The following is a 27,686-nucleotide window of genomic DNA, read 5'->3' on the forward strand; positions in this document are numbered from 1 at the left end:
GAGAGACTGTAGAGGGATGTGATTGGAGCCCAGGGGAGGCGCGAGTTCGGGGCCCAGAAGAGGCGAGGGCCCAGGGGCAGCACGGGCCAGCCTACACTGCGATATGTGTGCACACTAGGTCTGTGCAGCAGAGTAGGTCTCCAGTCATCTTGGTTCATCCTTGCTACTGGACCAAGACCTAACTCTGTCAAGCCCGTGTGGTGGCTGGTGTGCTACGGCCACCACACTTTAAAAAATTCCACGCACAGGCATCTTCCACCCTTCAAGATTTGGTTCGGACCTGGAATTTTAGGTCCTTCATTGAAACACCTGTGAACTTTTTAACGTGGAAGCAAGTCATCCTTGATTCGAGGGATTGCCTATGGTGGATGTTGATTTGTCAATAATAAATGAAGTGAATTAACAAACATATTACTGACTTGAGTTGTACAATTCTATTCAATTCTACTTATCCAAACCCCCAAAAGTCTAAAATTTAAAATGTTCACCCTTGTGTTTAAAAGTGCTCATGGTTTTGCCCCTCCCTATCTATGTAACCTCCTCCAACCCCCTCCCTGAATCTCCAACCCCCCCCCCCCCGAATCTCCAAACGCCCCCTCCCCGAATCTCCAACCCCCCCTCCCTGAATCTCCAAACCCCCCCTCCCTGAATCTCCAAACCCCCCTCCCTGAAACTCCAACCCCCCCCTCCCTGAATCTCCAAACCCCTCTCCCTGAATCTCCAACCACCCTCCCTGAATCCCCAACCTCCCTCCCTGAATCTCCAAACCCTCCTCCCTGAATCTCCAACCCCCCCTCTCTGAATCTCCAACCCCCCCTCCCTGAATCCCCAACACCCCCTCCCTGAATCTCCAACCCCCCTCTCTGAATCTCCAACCCCTCTCCCTGAATCTTCAACCTCTCTCCCTGAATCTCCAACCCCCCTCCCTGAATCTCCAAACCCTCCTCCCTGAATCTCCAACACCCCCTCTCTGAATCTCCAACCCCCCTCCCTGAATCCCCAACACCCCCTCCCTGAATCTCCAACCCTCCTCCCTGAATCCCCAACCCCCCCTCCCTGAATCTCCAACCCCCCCTCCCTGAATCTCCAACCCCCCTCCCTGAATCTCATTCCTCTGACATGCATTTCCTGCAGTCCCCTTCCTTTCCCCCGACTACCGACAGCCTGATCATCCATCACCTCGGCCCACAAGATGGAATTACCTCCCTACGCTCTCCAACTTTCTCCCTTCCTTTCTTCCTTTGATGCTTCCTAAACCCATCTTTTTGACTAAGATTTAGATCACCTCTCCTAATCTTTCCTTCTTTGGTTGGGCACCCGAAGTGGTGTATGCAGCAGACTTTGCAGAGAGCACAGATAAAGACTATTGCAAAGTATCCTGAATCTGCTTTTAGCCAACACTGAATACCTCTGGGTCTTCAGCAACATCATAATAGATTGAAAATGTAGATTGGAGACTGACTGAGGAACTCAACTGTTACAATTTTCACAGTGACCAAGTGCTGAGCTGAGCTGGTGTCTGGATGGTGATGACAACAGTGGCCAACCTGCACTGCATGCAGTATAGGGACCACCAATGATTTCTGCCCTGTGTATTGATCAATTGGAACACTGTCTTGTTCAAAGATAAAGTAATTGGCCTTGAAGCAGAGTCTGAAAGTCCAGTATGACACTTATGATTAAAACTTGTTGATATGCCCTTCTGGACTCTGTTCGAGGCACCATGTGTTTTGTTCGTCCTCCAGCCAGGGAAGAGAAATGAAAGGTGGCATGACTGGGTAACAGGAAGGCGAGGAGAGAAGAACCCACGGGAGTAAAGAGAAAGAAAAAGGGAAATAGAACTAACAGGCTCGGACCCGAAGCAGCAGCTAAAATGTGCACACAAATGGACAGAGAGGCAATTCAGGTTACATAGGCATGGCAAAGTCATGTACGAGTCCAGTAACCTAACCACTACACTATCATATCCCTCAACATCTGCAGAGCCTTCCGGAAATCTGCATGCTGTCCGACAGACGGTAATCCTTCTGGGACCTGCGGTTGGTCTCTTAAGGGCCTTAAGATCCTGCCAATACCTCAACAAAGTATGGTACTGACCAGGAACGCAGGCCTTTCCCACCAACAGGTTCAGAGCTGCAGCTCTCCTGCCATCCCTGGAGCAAAGAGGTGAGTTTTTAGGAAGCATCTTAAAGGAAGAGAGGAAGGGGGATTTTTGAAGGACCAGCATGAAATTGAAAACATTGTACTTCCTTGGAACACTCGTTTTATTATTTTGTGTCTGTTTCATCTTCTGGATAAGTAGAGTTAAGCCAAATTATTTCAGCGTCGAGAAGAAGAAATGGAAGAGTCAGCTGGAGCTTAATTCACCAGAATGTGCGGAGCTGAACAAAGTACTTACTCTTAAACCCAATAGGTTTTCTGAAGATGATTTTATTAAACGAGTCAAGGAAATCCAGAAATGCGAGTGGAAAAATAATCCTGAAGAACACACAATTTTAATATCAGAGTTGGAGAAATGTTGTAATGCAGCTCAAAATTTTGTTGTTACACAAGTTAATACGCCACTGGGAACAAATCTGAGTTTTGATGCAGAACCTAAAAGAATTATGAGGATTACAGAAGATATTCTTGAACTGATTCCTAAGACAGACCCTTTCAAAGACCATGTATTTAAACATTGCTCTGTTGTTGGAAATGGAGGAGTTCTAACTAACAGCAGCTGTGGAATGGAAATAAATCAGGCTGACTTTGTATTCAGGTGTAATCTTCCCCCTATCATGGATTATATGGATGATGTGGGAACTAAAACAGATATTGTAGCCAATCCAAGTATCATTATAAGAAGGTTCCAAAGTCTGAATTTAAGGAGAAAACCTTTTGTGGACTATATATCTGCCTATAAAGATGCATTTATTATGCTGCCTGCATTTTCTTATTCAATCAATATGTCACCTTCATTTAAAGTTTCTTACACTCTGCAAGATTTTGGAACAAAACAGAAGGCAATATTTTTAAATCCATCATACATGAAAACTATCATTCCGTTCTGGAAAGGCAAAGGCGTTAAGGAATATCGTCTTTCTACCGGTTTCATTATATTAAGCGCTGCAATGGAGCTGTGTGAGGAAGTATGGGTGTATGGATTCTGGCCCTTCTCTAAAGGTGTGCATGGAAACCAGTTCTACCATCATTACTGTGACAATATGATGCCAGGTACAACTCATTCAATGCCTAATGAATTCTACAAACTTCTGCAGCTTCACATGAAAGGCATTGTGAAACTGCACGCCGATAAATGTGAATAAATATACGATTGATATACTGCAGGAGACAAACTATTAGTTTGTGAATCATAGTACAAAATGTATTTTTATTAATTGATGCATGTTATAAATTGTGTTATTGTGGTGATAATTGTGGAGAGTGTTTTTAGATGATTCCAGTGAGGAGAGGCTTGAGATGCTCAGACTTTTTTCACTGATGTAGGGAAGGATGTGAGATAGGCCACAAATGAGGCTAGGACCCAGATATGCTGAGTCTCAGCCTTACGGCTGGATTCCACAATAGTCTTTTGGAGACATAAACAAGGATTAAACAGGGTCACGGCTGGGGGCATGGACTCCCTATGTTAAGGGACCTGGCATTGGGTAACTAGAGATACACCTAGTGAGACATAACTTGCCAATACCTTTGAATGTGGGGCACATCTGGGGGTTCAAGGCTGTGATCGTGTTCTGAGTTCCTGAAGAGAAACCAAATTTTATTTTTTAATTAAATGCAGCCCCTTATAAATGGGACCACTGAGAGCCTTCTGTTTCCGAGGTGAAGACACTTCCCCCGGCCTGATACTTTCCGGCTACATCCATCCACCTTGGCTCCATATCCCTTAATACCTTTGTCTAGCAAAAATCTATTGATCTCAGATTTATAATTATTATTTGAGCTAACATCTACTGCTTTTTGTGTGAGAGAGTTCCACACTTCTAGCACCCTTTGTGTGACGGAGTATTTCCTGACCTCTTCTGGCTGGCCTGACTCTGATTTTAAGGTTATGTTCCCTTGTCCTAGGCTTCCCCACCAGCAGAAAAGGTTTTTTATCTACCGTAACAATTCCCCTCAAATTCTAAAAATCTCAATCAAGTCACCTTCTGTATTCCAGGGAAAACAAGTCGAGTTTATGTAATCTCTCCTCATAATTTAACTGTTGGTGCCCTGGTAACATTCTGGTACAGCTATGGAGAGAACCCAAGCATGGGATTTGTTACGGATTGTTCTAGCAAATGCAATGTGCCGAATGGCTAACTTGTCTCAGGGACGGGACAGGTTAGATGCGGCAAGAATGTTCCCGTTGTTGGGGAAGTCCAGAACCAGGGGACATAGTCTTAGGATAAGGGGTAGGCCATTTAGGACTGAGATGAGGAGAAACTTCTTCACTCAGAGAGTTGTTAACCTGTGGAATTCCCTGCCACAGAGAGTTGTTGATGCCAGTTCATTGGATATATTCAAGAGGGAGTTAGATATGGCCCTTACGGCTAAATGGGTATGGAGAGAAAGCAGGAAAGAGGTACTGAGGTGAATGATCAGCCATAATCTTATTGAATGGCGGTGCAGGCTCGAAGGGCCGAATGGCCTACTCCTGCACCTATTTTCTATGTTTCTATGAAAGTTGGATCGAAAGCTGTCACAGTGGCAGGAAGCAAAGGGTAATGGTCGACGGGTGTTTTTGTGACTGGAAGGTTGTTTCCAGTGGGGTTCTGCAGGGCTCAGTACTAGGTCCCTTGCTTTTTGCGGTTCTACATCAATGATTTGGACTTCAATGTAGGGTTCATGATTAAGAAGTTTGCAGATGATATAAAAATTGGCCGTGTGGTTGATTGTGCAGGAAGATATCAATGGACTGGTCAGGTGGGCAGAAAAGTGGCAAATGGAATTCAATTCAGAGAAGTGTGAGGTAATGCATTTGGGGAGAGCTAACAAGGCAAGAGAATACATATTAAATGGTAAGACACTGAGAAGTGTAGAGGGACCTTGGAGTGCCTGTCCACAGATTCCTGAAGGTAGAACAGATAGAAAAGGTGGTTAAGAAGGCATATGGGGTACTTTCCTTTATTAGCCGAGGCATAGAATACAAGGGCAGGGAGGTTATGCTTCAACTGTATAAAACACTAGTTAGGCCACAGCTAGAGTACGGCGTACCATTCTGGTCACCACGTTACAGGAAGGATGTGATTGCGCTAGAGAGGGTACAAAGGAGATTTACGAGGACAGAGAGCTGTAGAATCTGGGACATTGAATACATTTAAGACAGAGATAGACAGTTTCGTAACCGATAAGGGAATAAGGGGTTATGGGGAGCGGGCAGGAAAGCGGACCCGAGTCCATGATCGGATCAGCCAAGATCATGTTAAATGGCGGTGCAGGCTCGAGGGGCCATATGGCCTACTCCTACTCCTATTTCCTATGTTCTTATGATGTTGCCAGGACTGGGGAATTTCAGCTCTAATGAAAGATTGATAGGCTGGGATTGTTTTCTTTGAAACAGACGAGGCTGAGGGAGACTTAATTGAGGCGCATAAAATGCTGAGGTCCTAGAATAGAGTGGATGGAAAGGACCAATTTCCCTTAGCAGAGAGGGGAATAACCAGGGGACATAGGTTTAAAGTAATTGGTAGAAGGATTAGAGGGAAGTTGAGGAGAATTTTTTTTTTACCCAGAGAGTGATGCGGGTCTGGAAATCACTGCCTGATACGATAGTATCACCAATGCTGACTCCGCAAGATCTTACAAATCCCCTGGGAGGATAGACGCACCAACGTCAGTGTTCTTGATCAGGCCAATATCCCTAGCATCGAAGCACTGACCACTTGACCAGCTTCGCTGGGCAGGCCACATCGTCCGCATGCCCAACACAAGACTCCCAAAGCAAGCGCTCTACTCGGAACTCCTACACGGCAAGTGATCCCCAGGTGGGCAGAGGAAACATTTCAAGGACATCCTCAAAGCCTCCTTGATAAAGTGCAACATCCCCACCGGCACCTGGGAGTCCCTGGCCAAAGACCACCCTAAGTGGAGGAAGAACATCCGGGAGGGCGCTCAGCACCTCGATTCTTGTCGCCGAGAGCATGCAGAAAACAAGCGCTGGCAGCGGAAGGAGCGTGCGGCAAACCAGACTTTCCACCCACTCTTTCCCACCTGCGACAGAGACTGTAATTCCTGTATTTGACTTGAGAACTCACTTTTAGAGTGGAAGCAAGTCTTCCTCGATTTTGAGGAACTGCCTATGATGATGATGGTAGAGGCAGAAACACTCAGCGCATTTAAAAAGTACTTGGACATGCACTTGAAGTGTGGTAACCGACATCATCATAGGCAGTCCCTCGGAATCGAGGAGGACTTGCTTCCACTCTCAAAGTGAGTTCTCTGATGGCTGAACAGTCCGATACGAGGGTCACAGTCCCTGTTACAGGTGGGACAGACATTCGTCGAGGGAAGGAGTCGGTGGGGCTGGTTTGCCGCGCGCTCCTTCCGCTGCTTGCGCTTGGCCTCTTCATGCTCTTTGCGTTGAGACTCGAAGAGCACGACGCCCTCCTGGATGTATTTTCTCCACCTTGGGTGATCTTCGGCCAGGGTCTCCCAGGTGTAAGTGGTGATGTCGCACTTTACCAGGGAGGCTTTGAGGGTGTCCTTATAACATTTCCGCTGTCCTCCTTTGGCTCGTTTACCATGAAGGAGCATTTGCTTAGGGAGTTTCGTATCTGGCATGCAAACTATGTGGTCTGCCCAGCGAAGCTGATCGAGTGTGATCAGTGCTTCAATGTTGGGGAAGTTAGCCTGGTCGAGGACACTGATGTTGGTGCGCCTGTCCTCCCAGGGTATTTGCAGTATCTTGCGGAGATATCGTTGGTGATATGTCTCCAGCGACTTGAAGTGCCTTCTATACATCGTCCATGCCTCAGATCCATACAGGAGGGTGGGTATTACTACAGTCCTGTAGACCATGAGCTTGGTGGTAGATTTGAGGGCCCGCTTTTCAAACACTCTTTTTCTCAGACGGCCGAAGGCTGCACTGGAGGCGATGCTGACTCTCCGCATCAATGTCTGCCTTTGTTGATAAGAGGCTCCCGAGATATGGGAAATGGTCCATGTTGTCCAGGGCCATGCCGTGGATCTTGATGATTGGAGGGCAGTGCTGTGCAGCGGTGACAAGCTGTTGGAGGAGCTTTGTCTTATGGATGTTAAGCATAAGGCCTATGCTTTCATATGCCTCAGTGAATACATTGACTATATCCTGGAGTTCAGCCTCTGAATGTGCACAGACGCAGGTGAGGGACCAAGAGCTTGAAAGTGGGATTAGGCTTGATAGCTCTTTTTCGGCTAGCACAGACACAACGACCTCCTTCCGTGCCATAAATGTCGATGATTCTATGGAGCCACCTGGTGTTTTGTTCCTCCTCCAGCCAGGGAGGAGAAATGAAAGGAGACATGATGGCGAGGAGAGAACCCACGATGGGTAAAGAGAAGAGAAAGAAAAAGGGAGGTGGAAGTAATGAGCTCAGGCCTGAAATGGCAGCTAAAATGTGCACGCAGACACAGAGGCCTTTGAAACTGTTGTCCAATATTTATCCCTCAACCAACATAACAAAAACAGATTATCTGGTCATTATCACATTGCTGTTTGTGGGACCTTGTTGTGCGCAAATTGGCTGCCACGTTTCCATTATAATTACACTCCAAAGTACTTCATTGGCTGTAAAGCGCTTTGAGATGTCCGGTGGTTGTGAAAGGCGCTATATAAATGTACGTCTTTCTTTCTTTTTCCATAACCTTAAGCAAAACTGTGCTCTTCTTCTTCGACAGTCCCCCGAATCGAGGATGACTTGCCAAAATGGGATGTGTTCAATGATTTCCCAGGTGTTTCAGTAAAGGTCCAGAACTGCATATTGAAGAGTGGAAGATGCATGTGTGTGGATTTTTTTAACGTGTGGTGGCCGTTGCACACCAGCCACCACACGGGCTTGACAGAGCAAGGTCTTGGTCCAGTGGCAAGGATTAACCAGGACGACTGGAGACCGGCTCTGCTGCACGGACCTAGTGCGCTCACATATTGCAGTGTGGGCTGGCCCATGCTGCCCCTGGGCCCTCGCCTCTTCTGGGCCCCGATCACATTGCTCTAAAATCTCTCGCCGCTCCTGCTGTACCTGCTCACGCTCCAATCACCGACCTGGGTTATGGTGACGACCAATCCAGTCACCCTCTTTACTGCCGTCGACCTCCTGCACCAGCTCGTGCTGCTCCCTTTAAGGCCCCGACTTGCCACTGATGTTCCCGTGCAGGTCTGTGCTCCCTGTATTTTAACTCACTAAGTCCCATTCACCCATCACTCGTATGTTCGCTGATTTACATTGGCTCCCGGGTAAACCACACCTCGATTTTAAAATGATCATCTTTGTTTGCCTTCCCCGCCCCTATTTCTGTAATCGCCTCCAGCCCCACAACCCACGAGATGTCTGCATTCATCAAATTCTGCCTCACAACTTGAGCCGCCTCGGGGAAATCCCCTCCGTGCCTTTCAGTTCCGCGCGGAGGGGTTTCCTGTACGGGCTGCTCCTGCACACCCTCAACTTTGCCATCCTCGCCGGCCGTCCGGACACGCCATGGCGCACCATCTTGCCGTCCGGAGGAGGCGGGGGTCCCCGATGGAGGGCACTCTACGCAGGGGTCCTCCCACTATTCATCGGGGACTTGGCCTGGAGGGTGGTGCACGGAGCAGTGCCGTGCAACAAATTTTTAAGCCGGTTCACGGACTCCCAGGCCGCCTGCAATTTCTGCGGTCTGGAGGAGTCCGTGTTCCATGTTTTTATGGAGTGCACAAGGTTGCAGCCCCTGTTCCATTATTTGAAGGGGCTGCTCCTGAAATTCTGGCTGCACTTCAGTCCCACTCTCCTGATCTTTGGGCACCCTGTGCGGAGGGGAGCGGGTAGGTCCGAAGGCCTCCTCGTAGGACTGCTCCTGGGCACGGCCAAGGGTGCCATCAGCCGGTCCAGGCAGCGGGCGGTCGAGGGGGTCGTTCAACCTGACTGCCTGCCTCTCTTCCGCTCTTACATCCGGTCCAGGGTGTCCTTGGAGATGGAGCACGCGGTGTCCACCGGTACGCTCGCGGCCTTCCGCGAGAGGTGGGCACCGGAGGGACTGGAGTGCATCATCACGCCCGGCAACCAAATTTTAATTTGATTTTACGTTTTAAAGTTAATTTGTTTTAATTGCCGGTGCTTTTAGTGTCCCCTTCCCTTTTATAGGGGGCACTGGGGAAAAATTGTGATTTTAGTGCCCAAAAAAAAAAAAAAAAAAAAAAGAAAAAACACAAAAAAGGGGGAAAAAAAAAAAAAAAATGGGCCTTGTAAATGTCTGGAGTGTCACCCAGGTCGGGTGGCACCGTTTAATGTTTTATGTTTTCACAGATAAACTCAAAAGAGTTTCATCAAATTCTGCCCTCTTAAACATCTCTGATTATAATCACTCAACCATTGGTGTCCGTGCCTTCTGTTGCCGAGGCCCCGAGCTCTGGAACTCCCTCCCTAAACCTCTCCGCCTCTTTCCCCCTTTAAAATGCTCCTGAAAACTTACCTCTTTGGCCAAACTTTTGGTCATCTGCCCTAATATTTTTTTAAATGGCTCCGTGTCAAATTTTGTTTGATAAGGTTTCTGTGAAGTGCCTTGGGACGTTTTACTACATTCAAGGCACTATATAAAGACAGGTTGTTGTTGTTGGATGGAAGGGGTCGGATTGCCTGGGAGCTCGAGCCACTGGAGGAACGTACATCCGGGCTCCCTGTCAACCCGCCCACTGCACCTGGGGGTGGGGGAGGGGCTGTCTGATCCGGGACCTTCGTCACGCGCCGCGGTGGGCGGGGCCGTACATTCATGGACTGGCGGGCGGGGCTCTGTACCTTTGCAGACGGTGGGCGGGGCTATGGGAATGGTGGGCAGGGCTCTTGGCGTGGTGGACGGGGTTCTACTCGCGGATGCTGGGCGGGGCCGTGCGCACGCACGCGGGCGGGGCTCTGGCGGGCTCGAGGGCGGGGCTATGGCGCTGGTGGGCGGGGCCGTATCTTCGCGGGCGATGGGCGGGGCCGCTGCCGCTGTGACGTGCGCTCGGTTGCAGGCTCGAAGATGCCGGCGGTGGCCAAGGGGGACGGGATGCGGGGCCTGGCTGTCTTTATCTCGGACATTAGGAACTGTGAGTACCGGCGCCGCGAACCAACTGCAACAACCCAACAACCCAGGAGTGCGCACTGGAGCCCAGGGCCGCCGGCAACACAGCGGAGCACTTGGGGCAGGCGGCAGAAAGGCGGGCCCGCTTCCCAAAGCCAAACCGCCCGCAAACCCCGGGCGGGCGGGCCGAGGCGCCGGCCTCAACCCGTCACCGGCAGCTGGTGCCGCCCATCATCACATCACATCACATCACATCACCCGCCCGCCGGCCTCTGACCCCCGACCCCCACCCGCCGCTTGCAGGGCTAGAATGGGGGCCGTCTTCTCGCTGACAATTTTAACTCCACCACCGACAGTGTCACAAGGACAATTGCCTGGACTCCCCTTCTGATCCCAGAAGGCACAGGGCAATTATTCAGGTCGTTTAGAGGGAGCGTTGCAGCGCCGACTGTTGCTCCGACTTGTGCCAAATTACCTGGCGTGGATGCTTCATTCCACCCACCCATTCTCTATGCGAGCCTGGACAATGAATGTCAGCAGCCGATTGCACGGGAAGATCCCAGCCTGATTTTGCCCTCCCCGGACACATTCCCACACATGCATCTTCCAGCAGGAGACACTTCCCGCCCCCCCAAGCCCAGGGCCACTGTGCCCAATTGACGTGTCCCTTCTGTCCCTCCCTTCACAGTCACATGGACAGCTCCTTGTATCTGACCCAAACATGTAACGTTAGGTCCAATAATCCAAAAATCTAGATTCGAGATTTTTCTCTAACTTACTGTAATTTAGCAATCTGATCTTTGGTAAGATACCTGAAAACAAACCTGATGAGGTTTGCGGCAGTGCTGTTTATAAAAATGTATCAGTCAGTAATGCAATAAATACATTTTCACCAACATCAGCAATAACAAATTCATGTAACTAATAAGGGTAGTACAAATACGAACAATGAAAAGAAAACCCAAAGATGCTCGCCAAATATATTCAGAGTAAAGGGTAACTAAAGAAAGGGTAGGGCCTATTTGAGACCATGAGGGTAATCTTTTGCTGGAGATGGAAGATGTTGGTAAGGTTCACGGATTTGTTAAGGGAAGATAGTGTTTGACAAACCTTATTGCATTTTTTGAGGCGGTAATTAAGAGGGTCGATGAGGGTAATGCGTACAATGTAGTGTATATGGACTTTAGCAAAGCTTTTGATAAGGTCCCACATGGTAGACTGGTCACGAAGGTTAAAGTGCATGGGATCCAGGGCAAAGTGGCAAGTTGGATCCAAAATTGGCTTAGAGGTAGGAAGCAAAGGGTACTGGTTGATGGATGTTTTTGTGACTGGAAGGATGTTTCCATGGGATTCCACAGGGCTCAGTATTGGATCCCTTGCTTTTTGTGGTATATATCAACGATTTAGATTTGAATATAGGGAGTATGATTAAGAAGATTGCAGACTACATTAAAATTGGCTGTGTGGTTGATAATGAAGAGGAAAGTCATGGGCTACAGGAGGATATCAATCTACTGGTCAGGTGGGCAGAGCAGTGGCAAATGGAATTTAATTCAGAGAAGTGTGAGGTGATGCACTTTGGGAGGGCGAATAAGGAAAGGGTATACACATTAAGTGGTAGGCCACTTAATAGTGTAGATAAACAAAGGGACCTTGGAGTGCTTGCCAACAGAACCCTGAAAGTAGCAGGCCAGGTGGATAAGGTGGTTCAGGAGGCATACGGAATGCTTGCCTTTATTGGCCGAGGCATAGAATATAAGAGCAGGGAGGTTGTGCTTAAATTGTATAATACTTTGGTTAGGCCACAGCTGGAGTACTGCGTGCAGTTCTGGTCGCCGTATTATAGGAAGGACGTGATTGCACTAGAGAGGGTGCGGGGTGGGGAGCGGCTTCTTTATGCAGAGGGATGTGGGGATCTGGAACTCGCTTCCTGGAAGAGTGGTGGATGCAGAAACCCTCACCACATTTAAAAGGTCCTTGGATGGCAGTTAAAGTGCCGTAACCTGCAGGGTTACAGACCTAGAGCTGGTAAGTGGGATTAGACTGGATGACCTTTTGTTGGCCGATGCAGATATAATGGTAAGTACTGCAGGGAATCAAATATGGCCAGTTTTGATCGCCTGGATGGGTCAGAGAGGAATTTTCCCAGATTTTTTTCCCCCAAATTGGCCTGGGTTTTTATCTAGTTTTTGCCTTTTCCAGGATATCACGTGGCTCCGGTTGGGGTGGAGTGTAGAGCGTTTCATTGTAAGGGGTGTCGCAGTTGTGTGGGGCGGACTGGTTGGGCTGGGTGCTCTTTACCTTTCCACCATTGTTCATAGGTTTATGTGTAACCTTCAGGGCTGCTGACCGAGGGCCATGCAGCTCTTTGTCGGCTGAGGCAGACACGATGGGCCGAAATGGGCTTCTCCTGCGCTGTAAATTTCTATGTTTCTGTGACAGACAGGTAAAGACCATCTGGTCCATCGAGCCTGTCTCTCACAATTGCGATACCTTATGTATCACAACATATACACTCCACCCCACCCCAAACCCTGTGACCACGTGATCTCCTGGGAGAGGCCAAAAAAAACAGATGAAAAAAAATCCAGGCCAGTTTGGGAAAAAAATCTGGGAAATTCCTCTCTGACCCATCATGACGATCGAAGCTAGTCCAGGAGACCACTCTGGCCATTAAATTCCCTGCGTTACCTATCTTCTGTAAGAGTTAATCGCTGCCGCAACCTTAAACAAATCCAGTTTTTTTGAAGGAATTCAGTGAGTCTGCATCCACCACATGAAACGGCAGCTTGTTCCAGAGGTTTACTATTCTCTGGGGAAAGAACCACCTCCTGACGTCGAACCTAGATCTTGTCCTATACAACTTAAATTTGTGTCCCCTGATCCTGCCTAACCTATTTAGTTGAAATAAACAGTCAACTGGAACACTGTCTATTCCCTTCATTCATCATCATAGGCAGTCCCTCGAAATCAAGGAAAACATAGAAACATAGAAAATAGGTGCAGGAGTAGGCCATTCGGCCCATTCAATGAGTTCATGGCTGAACATGCAACTTCAGTACCCCGTTCCTGCTTTCTTGCCATACCCCTTGATCCTCCTAGTAGTAAGGACGTCATCTAACTCCTTTTTGAATATATTTAGTGAATTGGCCTCAACAACTTTCTGTGGTAAAGAATTCCACAGGTTCACCACTCTCTGGGTGAAGAAGTTTCTCCTCATCTCGGTCCTAAATGGCTTACCCCTTATCCTTAGACTGTGACCCCTGCTTCTGGACTTCCCCAACATTGTGAACATTCTTCCTGCATCTAACCTGTCAGAACCCATCAGAATTTTAAACGTTTCTATGAGGTCCCCTCTCATTCTTCTGAACTCCAGTAATACAAGCCCAGTTGATCCAGTCTTTCTTGATAGGTCAGTCCCGCCATCCCGGGAATCAGTCTGGTGAACCTTCGCTGCACTCTCTCAATAGCAAGAATGTCCTTCCTCAAGTTAGGAGACCAAAACTGTACACAATACTCCAGGTGTGGCCTCACCAAGGCCCTGTACAACTGTAGCAACACCTCCCCGCCCCTGTACTCAAATCCCCTCGCTATGAAGGCCAACATGCCATTTGCTTTCTTAACCGCCTGCTGTACCTGCATGCCAACCTTCAATGACTGATGTACCATGACACCCAGGTCTCGTTGCACCTCCCCTTTTCCTAATCTGTCACCATTCAGATAATAGTCTGTCTCTCTGTTTTTACCACCAAAGTGGATAACCTCACATTTATCCACATTATACTTCATCTGCCATGCATTTGCCCACTCACCTAACCTATCCAAGTCACTCTGAAGCCTCATAGCATCCTCCTCGCAGCTCACACTGCCACCCAACTTAGTGTCATCCGCAAATTTGGAGATACTACATTTAATCTCCTCGTCTAAATCATTAATGTACAGTGTAAACAGCTGGGGCCCCAGCACAGAACCTTGCGGTACCCCACTAGTCACTGCCTGCCATTCTGAAAAGTACCCATTTACTCCTACTTTTTGCTTCCTGTCTGACAACCAGTTCTCAATCCATGTCAGCACACTACCCCCAATCCCATGTGCTTTAACTTTGCACATTAATCTCTTGTGTGGGACCTTGTCGAAAGCCTTCTGAAAGTCCAAATATACCACATCAACTGGTTCTCCCTTGTCCAGTCTACTGGAAACATCCTCAAAAAATTCCAGAAGATTTGTCAAGCATGATTTCCCTTTCACAAATCCATGCTGACATGGACCTATCATGTCACCTCTTTCCAAATGCGCTGCTATGACATCCTTAATAATTGATTCCATCATTTTACCCACTACTGAGGTCAGGCTGACCGGTCTATAATTCCCTGTTTTCTCTCTCCCTCCTTTTTTAAAAAGTGGGGTTACATTGGCTACTCTCCACTCAATAGGAACTGATCCAGAGTCAATGGAATGTTGGAAAATGACTGTCAATGCATCCGCTATTTCCAAGGCCACCTCCTTAAGTACTCTGGGATGCAGTCCATCAGGCCCTGGGGATTTATCGGCCTTCAATCCCATCAATTTCCCCAACACAATTTCCCGACTAATAAGGATTTCCCTCAGTTCCTCCTCCTTACCAGACCCTCTGACCCCTTTTATATCCGGAAGACTTGCTTCCACTCTAAAAGTGAGTTTTTGGATGACTGAACAGTCCAATACGGAAATTACAGACTCTGTCACAGGTGGGACAGACAGTCGTTGAAGGAAAGGGTGGATGAGACTGGTTTGCCGCACGCTCCTTCCGCTGCCTGCGTTTGTTTTCTGCATGCTCTTGGCGACGAGACTTGAGGTGTTCAGTGCTCTCCTTCCACTTCCTCCACTTGGGGCGGTCTTTGGCCAGGGACTCCCAGGTGTTGCATTTTATCAAGGAGGCTTTGAGGCTGTCCTTGAAACGTTTCCTCTCCCACCTGGGGCTCGCTTGCCGTGTAGGAGTTCCAAGTAGAGTGCTTGCTTTGCGAGTCTTGTGTCAGGCATGCGAACAATGTGGCCCGCCATTATAAACCTCAATCATATCCCCCCTAAGTCTATGCTGCTCTAAGGTAAAGAGTCCCAACTCTTTTAACCTATCTTGATAACTAAGATGCTTTAGACTTGGAATTAGTTAATGTCCCTCTTCTGCACCCTTTCCAGAGCCTCAGTATCACCCACCATGTGAGGAGACCAAAACTGGGCACAATATTTCAAGTGCGGCCTGACCAAGGTCTTGTACAAAAGGACAAAGCAGTCTGTCTCGTCTTATACTCAATTGTCCTATGGATACACCCCAACACCCTATTTGCTCCAGCTATTGCTGCACTGCATTGCTCGTATACCTTTAAGGATGTATGCACTAGAATGTTCAAATCTCTTTCTATCTCCACCATCTTTAATGTCTTTCCCTAGAGGGTGTAAGAATGTTGAGCATTTGCCCAGCCACATGCATAACACTGCACTTATCTAAATTATACATCATTTTCCAGACTTGAGCTCAGTCTCCCAAAACATTAAGATCTGCCTGAATCAGACGAGCCTCTCCTGCAGTTCTAGCACTCGCACAGATCTTGGTGTCATCTGAAAATTTGCAAATTGTGCCGCCAACCCCTGAATCCAGGTCATTAATAAAAATAGTCAAAAGCAACGGTCCCAACATTGATCCCTGTGGGACACCACTGGTGACCGGTCTCCAAACAGATCCTAATCTATCTATAACTGCTCTTTGCCTGCGTCCTGCCAGTTCTGTATCCAGCTCAATATATTTCCACTAATACCAGAGGCTCCGATCTTATAGAGAACCCTCTTGTGCGGTACCTTGTCAAAAACTTTTTGGAAATCTAAGGAGACAATGACTGCTGGGTTCCCTCATCCACCAACTTTGTAACTTCTTCAAAAAATACTATTAGATTTGTGAGACATGACCTCTTTTTTTTAATGAAGCCATGTTGGGTATCCCGAATATGTCCCATCCTATCCAAGTTCTCATATATTGCATTCTTTGAGGATTCTTTCAAGCATCTTCCTTATTACTGATAAACTGATGGGCCTATAGTTACCCATGTTAAAAATGGGGACTACATTAGCCTCCTTCCAATCTGTAGGAACCATTCCAGAGTGCAGTGAGCTATTAAAAATACAGGCCAGGGGCTCGCACAGCACATGTGCCATCTCCCGGAGGACTCTCGGGTGGATATCGTCCGGCCTTACTGCTCTATCTATTTTTAAGTTCTTAATTCTTTCGAAAACAATGGGTGTGAAATTGCGGTCGGAGGCTTTCTGCAGGCAATTGCCTCCAACCTGAAACATTTCTACGAAAGTACCTGGTGGTCCGGGAGGAGCGTGGGATTCCAGTGGGGAGGCCTTCTCTTCCCGCGCTGCGAAGTGCGCTCCCGTCCTCCAGGTTCCCACGGAGGTGATGCAGTCACGTGTGACTGCTCAGCCAATCAGGTACAGTATTCCACAGCTTTCTCATTAATAGCAATGGGAACTCTGTATCTTTGAGTTCTCATTGTTATTAATGAGAAAAAAAAACAAACACACTAAACATGTATAATAAAAAATAAAAAACATACCTCACATAATTAAAATTAGCGATTTTTTTTGAGTTTTTAAAAAGTTTTTAAATGAATGCTAAAAATAAATGTAATGTAGTGGGCAGGGGTTTTAAAAACGTTTTTTTTTAAATTTAATTACATTTTTGTACGTTTTTAAACTCTTACGCCTGTAACAGTAGGCTCGACTCCTGCTTTTATCAGGCGCAAGAATTTTGAGGACATTTGCTGGGCAAGATATGGGTAAACCCCACAATCTTGTCCTTGCAAACGTCCTCGCTCCCAATATGCATCAGATCTGTCAAGCACCAGCTCGACAGATCGGAACAGCCGGTTTTCAGCGCATGCACATTTTGCGCTGAAAACCGGGTTTTGTAATGCCTTCCCGGATCCGTACACACTCATTACGGACCCGTGAGGCTGGGATTTCCACGCCAGTATGCTTACCTATGTTAATGTTACTAGCATCATTAACTTCTAATATTTGAGCATCATCTTCAAGGGTGAATACTGATGCAAGGTACTCATTTAATATTTCTGCCATACTCAATGAATCATTGAATTCAGTGCCCCGATACAGTCGTTGATAGTTCTCTGACTCTTCACATAACGAAAAAAGATCTTCCCATTACTGCCACAGTTGTCTACAATCCTTTTTTACGTTAGTCTTTTTGCTGTTCTAATAGCAGCCTTAGTTTTCTTTAGTTCTTTGTATTCAACCCTATTTATTGAGCGTTAAATTTTTTTAATTTATGAAATCATTTCTGTTTACATCTCATCTGACTTTGTACATATATTAGCATGGATTGAGGATTAGTTAACGCACAGAAAACAGAGAGTAGGGATAAATGGATAATGTTTGGGTTGGTAGTCTACAAACAATTGAGTGCCGTAGGATCAGTGCTTCAACCTCAGCTATTTCATCATAGGTAGTCCCTCGGAATCGAGGAAGACTTGCTTCCATTCTTAGTATGAGTTCTTGGGTGGCTGTACAGTCCAATACGAGACCCACAGTCTCGGTCACAGGTGGGACAGACAGTGGTTGAGGGGAAGGGTGGGCAGGGAGCCTGGTTTGCCACACGCTCCTTCCACTGGCTGCGCTTGATTTCTGCATGCTCTCGGCGACGATACTTGAGGAGCTCAGCGCCCTCCCGGATGCACTTCCTCCACTTAGGGCAGTCTTTGGCCAGGAACTTCCAGGTGTCAGTGGGGATGTCGCATTTTATCAGGGAGGCTTTGAAGGTGTCCTTGTAACGCTTCCTCTGCCCACCTTTGGCTCGCTTGCCGTGGACGAGTTCCGAGTAGAGCGTTTGCTTTGGGAGTCTCGTGTCTGACATGTGAACTGATCGGAGCTGATCAAGTGTGGTCAGTGCTTCAATGCTGGAGATGTTGGCCTGGACGAGGACGCTACAATCTGCATTAATGACTTAGTTGAGGGGACTGAGTATAATGTATCCAAGTTTGCCGATGATACTTTCCCACCAAACTTCGTAAGTTGTGAGGAGGCTGCAAAGGGACGTGGACAGGTTAAGTGAGTGGGCCAGAACATGGCAGATGGCATATACTGCGGAGAAGTGTGAAGTTATCCACTTTGGTAGGAAAACTAGCAAAGCAAAATATTTTTGAAATGGTGAGAGACTGGAAAATGTTGGTATTCAGAGGGACCTGGATGTCCTTGCACACAAAGACACAAATCACAGAAAGTTAATATGCAGGTACATCAAGCAATTTGGAAAGCAAGTGGTATGTTAGCCTCTCTTACAAAGGCATTGGCGTATAAGAGTAAAGAAGTCTTACTGTAATTATATAGGGCCTTGGTAAGACCACACCTGAAGTACTGTGTACAGTTTTAGTCTCCTTACCTAAGAGGAAGTGCAACGAAGGTTCACCAGACTGATTCCTTGATTGAGAGATTGTCCTATGAGGAGAGACTGAGTCGCCTATATTGCCTAGAGTTTAGCAGGATGAGAGTTGATCTCATTAAAACACAAAATTCTTAAGGGGCTTGACAGGGTATATGCTGGGAGGATGTTTCCTCTGGCTGGGGAGTCGAGAACCAGGGGTCACAGAATAAGGGGCCGCCCATTTAGGACTGAGATGAGGATAAATTTCTTGACTTAGGGGGTTGTGAATGTTTGGAATTCTCTACCCCAGGGGGCTGTGGATGCTCAGTCTTTGAGCACATTCAAGACAGAGATTGATAGATTTTTGGATTCTAAGGGAATCAAGCGATGTGGGGATGGGGCTGGAAGTTGGAGTTGAGATAGAAGATCGGCCATGATCTTATTGAATGGCGGAGCAGGCTCGAAGGGTCAAATGGCCTACTCCTGCTCCTAATTCTTAAAATGCTTGAGCAGAGTTGGCAGCAGACTCTTCGCTCCTGTTGGTGCTTGTGATTTGCTTTTGACATGAAGGCAACACTCCGGCAGGACTTCCAAATGGAAAGCTTGGTGGTGTGTATGTTCCCAGCAAGGCAGCTGGACGTTTACTCCCTTATTACTGATCACGTACGAGCAGTGGCAGCAGCAGGATGTAACCTGATGAGTAACATAATTGAAGGATTATCAGCTTTCTTTCCACCCACACACAGTGAGTGGGCAAATGCATGGCAGATGAAGTATAATGTGGATAAATGTGAGGTTATCCACTTTGGTGGTAAAAACAGAGAGACAGACTATTATCTGAATGGTGACAGATTAGGAAAAGGGAAGGTGCAACGAGACCTGGGTGTCATGGTACATCAGTCATTGAAGGTTAGCATGCAGGTACAGCAGGCGGTTAAGAGAGCAAATGGCATGTTGGCCTTCATAGCGAGGGGATTTGAATACAGGGGCAGGGAGGTGTTGCTACAGTTGTACAGGGCCTTGGTGAGGCCACACCTGGAGTATTGTGTACAGTTTTGGTCTCCTAACTTGAGGAAGGACATTCTTGCTATTGAGGGAGTGCAGCGAAGGTTCACCAGACTGATTCCCGGGATGGCGGGACTGACCTATCAAGAAAGATAGGATCAACTGGGCTTGTATTCACTGGAGTTCAGAAGAATGAGAGGGGACCTCATAGAAACGTTTAAAATTCTGACGGGTTTAGACAGGTTAGATGCAGAAAGAATGTTCCCAATGTTGGGGAAGTCCAGAACCAGGGGTCACAGTCTGAGGATAAGGGGTAAGCCATTTAGGACCGAGATGAGGAGAAACTTCTTCACCCAGAGAGTGGTGAACCTGTGGAATTCTCTACCACAGAAAGTAGTTGAGGCCAATTCACTAAATATATTCAAAAGGGAGTTAGATGAAGTCCTTACTACTCGGGGGAATCAAGGGTTATGGCGAGAAAGCAGGAAGGGGGTACTGAAGTTTCATGTTCAGCCATGAACTCATTGAATGGCGGTGCAGGCTAGAAGGGCTGAATGGCGTGCTCCTGCACCTATTTTCTATGTTTCTATGTCTATGTTTCATCTCTCCTCCTGCTGATCTGTCATGACATACGATTCATAAAACTGATGTTTTCACGTTTTGCTGTGCATTAAATATTTCTCCTTGTATTCCTCGTTGCAGGCAAAAGCAAAGAAGCAGAAATAAAGCGAATCAACAAAGAACTGGCAAACATCCGCTCCAAGTTTAAAGGCAAGGATCCTAGCCCACAGGGTATAGTAGCAGAGTGATTATGGTGCTGGATGAGCAACTCTGAGGTCGAGAGTTCAAACTTGTGTGTCAGTACCAGGAAGAAAGCTGCCAGATTCTCCAAAAAGTCATTGGGGAGGGAACCAGTTGCCTCTCGTCAGACTGATCCACCAATGGTTCCAGACCTATGCCGCATGGCTGCCTCTCAATACCCTCTGTAGTGGCTTTACAGATTGTAATAGACCAAAAAATATCGCCACTCATTTCTTAATGATGTCATGTGCATTTAGCGATGGACGATACGTACAACCGTGCCAGCATCGCATGTGTCCTGAGAACAATTTGGGGAAAATAACTCACTTTACACGTGTAGTGAGAGAATCCCACCACACGTGTAGTGAGGATCCAAAACTAAGATCTGCATTGTTTACACGTGTAGTGAGGGTCCCAGCACTGAGATCTGCATTGTTTACACATGTAGTGAGGGTCCCAGCACTGAGATCTGCATTGTTTACACGTGTAGTGAGGAACCCAGCACTGAGATCTGCTCGTTTAAACGTGTAGAGCATCCCAGCACTGAGGTCTGCATTGTTTACACATGTAGTGAGGAACCCAGCACTGAGATCTGCATTGTTTACACGTGTAGTGAGGGTCCCAGCACTGAGATCTGCATTGTTTACACATGTAGTGAGGAACCCAGCACTGAGATCTGCATTGTTTACACATATAGTGAGGATCCCAGCACTGAGATCTGCATTGTTTCCACATATAGTGAGGATCCCAGCACTGAGATCTGCATTGTTTACACATGTAGTGAGGAACCCAGCACTGAGATCTGCTCGTTTAAATGTGTAGAGCATCCCAGCACTGAGGTCTGCATTGTTTTCACGTGTAGTGAGGATCCCAGCACTGAGATCTGCATTGTTTACACATATAGTGAGGGTCCCAGCACTGAGATCTGCATTGTTTACACGTGTAGTGAGGAACCCAGCACTGAATTCTGCATTGTTTACACATATAGTGAGGATCCCAGCACTGAGATCTGCATTGTTTCCACATATAGTGAGGATCCCAGCACTGAGATCTGCATTGTTTACACATGTAGTGAGGATCCCAGCACTGAGATCTGCATTGTTTACACATGTAGTGAGGATCCCAGCACTGGGATCTGCATTGTTTACACGTGGAGAGGGTCCCAGTACTGAGATCTGCATTGTTTACACATGTAGTGAGGATCCCAGCACTGAGATCTGCATTGTTTACACATGTAGAGGATCCCAGCACTGAGATCTGCATTGTTTACACATGTAGAGGATCCCAGCACTGAGATCTGCATTGTTTACACATGTAGAGGGTCCCAGCACTGAGATCTGCATTGCTTACACGTGTAGAGGATCCCAGCACTGACATCTGCATTGTTTACACATATAGTGAGGATCCCAGCACTGAGATCTGCATTGTTTACACATGTAGTGAGGATCCCAGCACTGAGATCTGCATTGTTTACACATGTAGTGAGGAACCCAGCACTGAGATCTGCTCGTTTAAACGTGTAGAGGATCCCAGCACTGAGATCTGCATTGTTTACACATGTAGTGAGGATCCCAGCACTGAGATTTGCATTGTTTACACATGTAGTGAGGATCCCAGCACTGAGATCTCCATTGTTTACACATGTAGAGGGTCCCAGCACTGAGATCTGCATTGTTTACACGTGTAGTGAGGGTCCCAGCACTGAGATCTGCATTGTTTACACATGTAGAGGATCCCAGCACTGAGATCTCCATTGTTTACACATGTAGAGGGTCCCAGCACTGAGATCTGCATTGTTTGCACGTGTAGTGAGGGTCCCAGCACGGAGATCTGCATTGTTTACACATGTAGAGGGTCCCAGCACTGAGATCTGCATTGTTTACACGTGGAGAGGGTCCCAGCACTGAGATCTGCATTGTTTACACGTGTAGTGAGGGTCCCAGCACTCAGATCTGCATTGTTTACACGTGTAGTGAGGGTCCCAGCACTGAGATCTGCATTGTTTACACGTGTAGTGAGGGTCCCAGCACTGAGATCTGCATTGTTTACGCATGTAGAGGGTCCCAGCACTGAGATCTGCATTGTTTACACGTGTAGTGAGGATCACAGCACTGAGATCTGCATTGTTTACACATGTAGAGGGTCCCAGCACTGAGATCTGCATTGTTTACATGTGTAGTGAGGGTCCCAGCACTGAGATCTGCATTGTTTACACATGTAGTGAGGATCCCAGCACTGAGATCTGCATTGTTTACACATGTAGTGAGGATCCCAGCACTGAGATCTGCATTGTTTACACATGTAGTGAGGGTCCCAGCACTGAGATCGGCATTGTTTACACATGTAGTGAGGATCCCAGCACTGAGATCTGCATTGTTTACACATGTTGTGAGGATCCCAGCACTGAGATCTGCATTGTTTACACATGTAGTGAGGGTCCCAGCACTGAGATCGGCATTGTTTACATGTGTAGTGAGGATCCCAACATATTTGTATAATCTAAATTCTAGAAAGTTGCGTCCTATCTCTAAATCTTCAATGATAGAATGTTACCTGACTAATAGCAACCTGTTATACACCAGCTATTGTCAAGGTTTAGAAAATGGAATTCCGAGAACAGAGGAGGCAGAAACTTGTGGAATTTTCATATTTAAAATGTTCATTCGTTTGCTGTGTTTATTTCACAAGTTAATAAATAGAGAATTGTATTGGTTTAATCAACAGAATAAGCCCTTTGTTATTTCACAGTCTTCTCCCCTCGGGCGAGGGCACGATCTTTGGATGATTCTTCATTCAGAAGGTCTTGGCTGCTCTCGAGTTGCATGGTTTGCTCTATTTATGTCCCACTAGTGTATCACAAAGTTCAGCCAATCTAGATAGTCTGATCTGCTCTTTCTTAGATCAGACACAGATTCTAACTATCACTGTTTCAACAATGCAACTCGGCTCAATTCAGACATTTGCAAGTGATCCATCCCTATTCCTTAGTAGTTCTCAAGATTCCTTTTTAATGACTTGTATTTATGGCACAGGTCAGATACAGAGCAAATCTCCCTTAACACTGTCCGTTAAATACCCCCAGGGTAGATACAGCACGGGTTAGATATAGAGTAAAGCTCCCTTTACACTGTCCCGTCAAACACTCCCAGGGCAGGTACAGCACTGGTTAGATACAGAGTAAAGCTTCCCATCTGCTGCCACGTTTAACTATTTCTGATTATGAACAATGGAAAAGTTGTCAGGTGTATGTAAGGGGAGGAGGGGGGGGGGGGGGGGGAGTGTTTGGGGTGTGCTGTGTGGTCTCTGAGGGGGTCAGGTTCCCTTCTGACCAACTTGAGCGGTTTCGAATCGCTGCCCCTCCCCTGGGTTCTGTACTCTGGATTTATTTGGGGGGTGACAAAAGTGCAAGGGACACTGGTTTGATGCAAAGAACTTTGGTTTTATTACAGTCAAAGTAATACAGGCTTATTACTCTAGTAAGAAAATACATGGCCAAACTTACAATCACTCTAATAAAGAACAAGACAAGGAAAGGTACAAGGTCAAACTTATAATCACTCTAATAAAGAACAAGACAAGGAAAGGTACAAGGTCAAACTTATAATCACTCTAATAAAGTACCATACACTACACATTCAAAGGGGGTTGCAGTAAAATTATACCTCCCACCTCCCAATACCTAATTCTAGCTACATTAGACTCCAGGGCAGCAGGGACTTATGCTCACCAATCCTTTTGATCGTTAATGGTAGATGGTGATGTTCTTCCTTCCTTCAGGACATCAAGATTTCGAGGCTGGAGAAGTTAGTTTTACAACTGTCACGTTGGTTTCTCTCCTTGTCTTGATTTGATTGATTGATTGATTGATTTATTTATTTATTTTTTTTTTTTTTAATTTAAAATTCGTAGCCAATCGTTCCAATTCTTTGTCAAATCACAAACGTCAGAGGTCACCTTGCACACATCAAGGATCACTCTGCGCCAATGCTCTTAACCAAAAGGCCTAGAGCCACTGCACCGTTCCTGGAAGTACTGCAATACCAGGTTCGTGCCATGGAGGTGGATGGGTCAGGCCCCCCACACACCTCCGTGGAGGTGGATGGGTCAAGCCACCCCACCCACCTCCTGTTTCCAAAAAAGCAAGCATATACCTTCCTGATCCAGGGAGAACCACCTTGGGGTCATGGTGGTTACTCCCCTGTCAGGTCAGTTACGCATGATCTTAGCCAAAAGGCTCTCCTTGTCTTGATGAGGTAGTAGCGACCACCTCTCTCCCCCACTTCTCTCTCCTCTCTGTTGAAAACAATGGCCAGTTATACGATTTCAGTGTTCTAATCTTGCCACAAAATCTCTTCACAATCCTTTGTATAATTTTGGCGGGCTTGGTTTTTCTTTGTAATATTTTGTCGGGCTCGTTAAAGTTGATATGTCTTGGGTGGGTTGATCTTCGAAAAACTGTTTCCTGATGGAAATATTAGTTTGGTAATTGCAATGTTCTTTTGTGCTTAGTCTTTCGCATACAGGCTGGATTGGGCCTCTTTGTGATGTATATGCTGAAAATGGTTTGTCCAGACCCATGTTGATGGGGAGCGATCTCTGGTTGATACTGTGATGGTAATGTCTCTTGTGGAGGAAGATTTCCAAATACTCATTCTTCCAGACAGGTTAACTCAGTCCTCACACCCAGACAGTTCCAATAATCAAGTGGGCTTCTTTTGTTCCCTAGGTCCGTCCACAGGCTTGAATTTGTCTTGTAAAAATTAATAATTCTATTAAAGTTCGTAGTTTCTTCCATAAGCACTTCAGAGTTCCAAACTTTTTGGTAGATAGCCCCAAATGAAATTTCCTTTTGAATGAGCCCAAACACGGTACGGGGAGGAGGGTGGGGCGGGGTGGGGTGGTGAGTTGTGGGGTCGGTGGGGTGGGGGGGGGATGTCTGGTGAATTTTGCTCACTGCATAAGCCTGACATTGTTTGAACTCAGACATGAAGTTTTCTAACAGTTGATATGTATTGTTGGTGTTGTAGAGCCACTGTTTGTAGCTGGTGTCTCAGGTGTTGCTATTGATGCTAGTACAGCACAGTTAGATTACAGTTCTTGTGTTGGAGCAGCATGAAAGACCCTGTCATTCTGACATGAAATCTGCAGCTTACCCAAGTACAAGTTGCAGGAGGTGGAAAATACACAGGGTGTTTCGTATTCGGATGTACAACTGCAAACCACAGTCTTAATAATAATTAAAAAAGATTACTGAACAATTTTTTGTGAAGACTGTCTCCATTAACATACATCATCATGCTTGCTTTTGCACATGCCCAGTGGAGCACCTGCATTGTGGGATGCTGTCCTGGCTTCTGTGCAACCGTCCAGTGGCTGGAGGGATGACCCAGACATACAGCTTGTAATCCACCAACACTGGCCTTTTCTTCAGAATGTGCTGTGTATTGGTCGTCCAGACCCCTACCTTGGTGTACGAGTTCACTTCTTCCTTTAAGGACCCCTAGCTATGCCGTATATGGGTTGGTTTCCCTTCCTAACTGCTGTGAATGGGTTCATAGAATCCATGCCAGCCCACAAAAAGCTATTCAGCCGAATTCCCGCTTTCCAGCTCTTGGTCTGTAACCTTGTAGGTTGCGGCACTTCAAGTGCACATCCAAGTACTTTTTAATTGTGGTGAGGGTTTCTGCCTCTACCACCCTTTTAGGCAGTGAGTTCCAGACCCTCATCACCCTCTGGGTGAAAAAATGTCCCCTTAAATCCCCTCTAAACCTCCTACCAATTACTTTAAATCTATGCCTCCTGGTTGTTCACCCCTCTGCTAAGGGAAATGGGCCCTTTCTATTTCGGCATCTCATAACTTTATACAGCTCAATAAGGTCTCACCTCAGCCTCCTCTGTTCCAAAGAAAACAAACCCAACCTATCCAATCTTTTCTCATAGCTAAAATTCTCCAGTCCAGGCAACATGGGGATCAAGGGGTATGGCGAGAAAGTAGGAATGGGGTACTGAAGTTGCATGTTCAGCCATGAACCCATTGAATGGTGGTGCATGCTCGAAGGGCTGAATGGTCTACTCCTGCACCTATTTTCTATGTTTCGACATCCTCGTAAATCTCCTCTGTACCATCTCTAGTGCAATCACATCTTTCCAGTAATGTGGTGACCAGAACTGCATGCAGTTCTCTAGCTGTGGCCTATCTAGTGTTTTATACAGTTCAAGCATTACCTCCCTGCACTTTTATTCTATGCCTCAGCTAATAAAGATAGCTATTCCGTATGCTTTCTTAACCACCTTATCTACCTGGCCTGCTACCTTCAGGGATCTGTGGACCTGCACTCTAAGGTCCCTTTGTTCCTCTCCATTTCTCAGTATCCTACCATTTAATGTGTATTTCCTTGCCTTGTTAGCCCTCCTCAAATGCATTACCTCACACTTCTCTGGATTGAGTTCCATTTGACACTGTTCTGCCCACCTAGTGTTGATTGATATCTTCCTGCAGTCTACAGCTTTCTTCTTCATTATCAACCACACGGCCAATTTTTGTATCATCTGCAAACTTCTTAATGATACTCCCTACAGTCAAGTCTATATCGTTGATATATACCACAAAAAGCTAGGGACATAGTACTGAGCCCTGCGGAACCTGACTGGAAACAGCCTTCCAGTCACAAAAACACCCATCAACCATTACCAGAGTATCTAAAGTGGACTGGGAAAATAGATTAAAGTGTAAGACGGTAGATAAGCAGTGGCAGACATTTAAGGAGATATTTCATAACTCTCAGCAAAGATATAGTCCAGAGAGAAAGAAAGATGAACCATCTGTGGCTAACTAAGGAAGTTAAGGATGGTATCAAATTGAAAACGAAGGCATACAATGTTGCGAAGATTAGTAGTAGGCCAGAGGATTGGGACATTTTTGGAAACCAGCAAAGGACGACTAAAAAAAATAATAGAGAAAGAAGCATGAAAAGTGAGAGTAATCCAGCAAGAAATATAAACACAGACAGTAAGAACTTCTGCAGGTATATAAAAAGGAAGAGAGTAGCTAAAGTAAACGTTGGTCCCTTAAGAGGATGAGACTGGGGAATTAATAATGGGAAACAGGGAAATGGCAGAGACTTTGAACAAATATTTTGTATTGGTCTTCAAGGTAGAAGACTCTCAAAGTATCCCAATAATAGGGAATAATAGGCTATAGGAAGGAGGAACTTAAAACAATCGCTATCACTAGAGGAAAAAGTACTAGGCAAAG

General features: G+C 46.5%; 1 protein-coding gene and 1 pseudogene across 3 annotated transcripts in view; both read left to right on the forward strand.

The window, feature by feature from the left end:
- The first annotated feature begins 2,225 nt into the window (after nt 1–2,225).
- Nucleotides 2,226–3,305, forward strand: LOC139279607 (alpha-2,8-sialyltransferase 8F pseudogene; annotated as a pseudogene).
- Nucleotides 3,306–10,116: 6,811 nt separating this feature from the next.
- The window catches only part of LOC139279949 (AP-2 complex subunit alpha-2), a 122,965-nt gene continuing 105,395 nt past the window's right edge, over nt 10,117–27,686 (forward strand). For all 3 annotated transcript variants that reach the window (XM_070899296.1, XM_070899297.1, XM_070899298.1), the window contains exons 1-2: nt 10,117–10,237; nt 20,333–20,401. In XM_070899296.1, coding sequence (XP_070755397.1) covers nt 10,171–10,237; nt 20,333–20,401 — 136 coding nt within the window. In that variant the 5' untranslated portion in view covers nt 10,117–10,170. The remainder of the gene's footprint in view (nt 10,238–20,332; nt 20,402–27,686) is intronic.

The sequence above is a fragment of the Pristiophorus japonicus genome, chromosome 14, assembly GCF_044704955.1.
Source record: "Pristiophorus japonicus isolate sPriJap1 chromosome 14, sPriJap1.hap1, whole genome shotgun sequence".
Taxonomy (NCBI): domain Eukaryota; kingdom Metazoa; phylum Chordata; class Chondrichthyes; family Pristiophoridae; genus Pristiophorus; species Pristiophorus japonicus.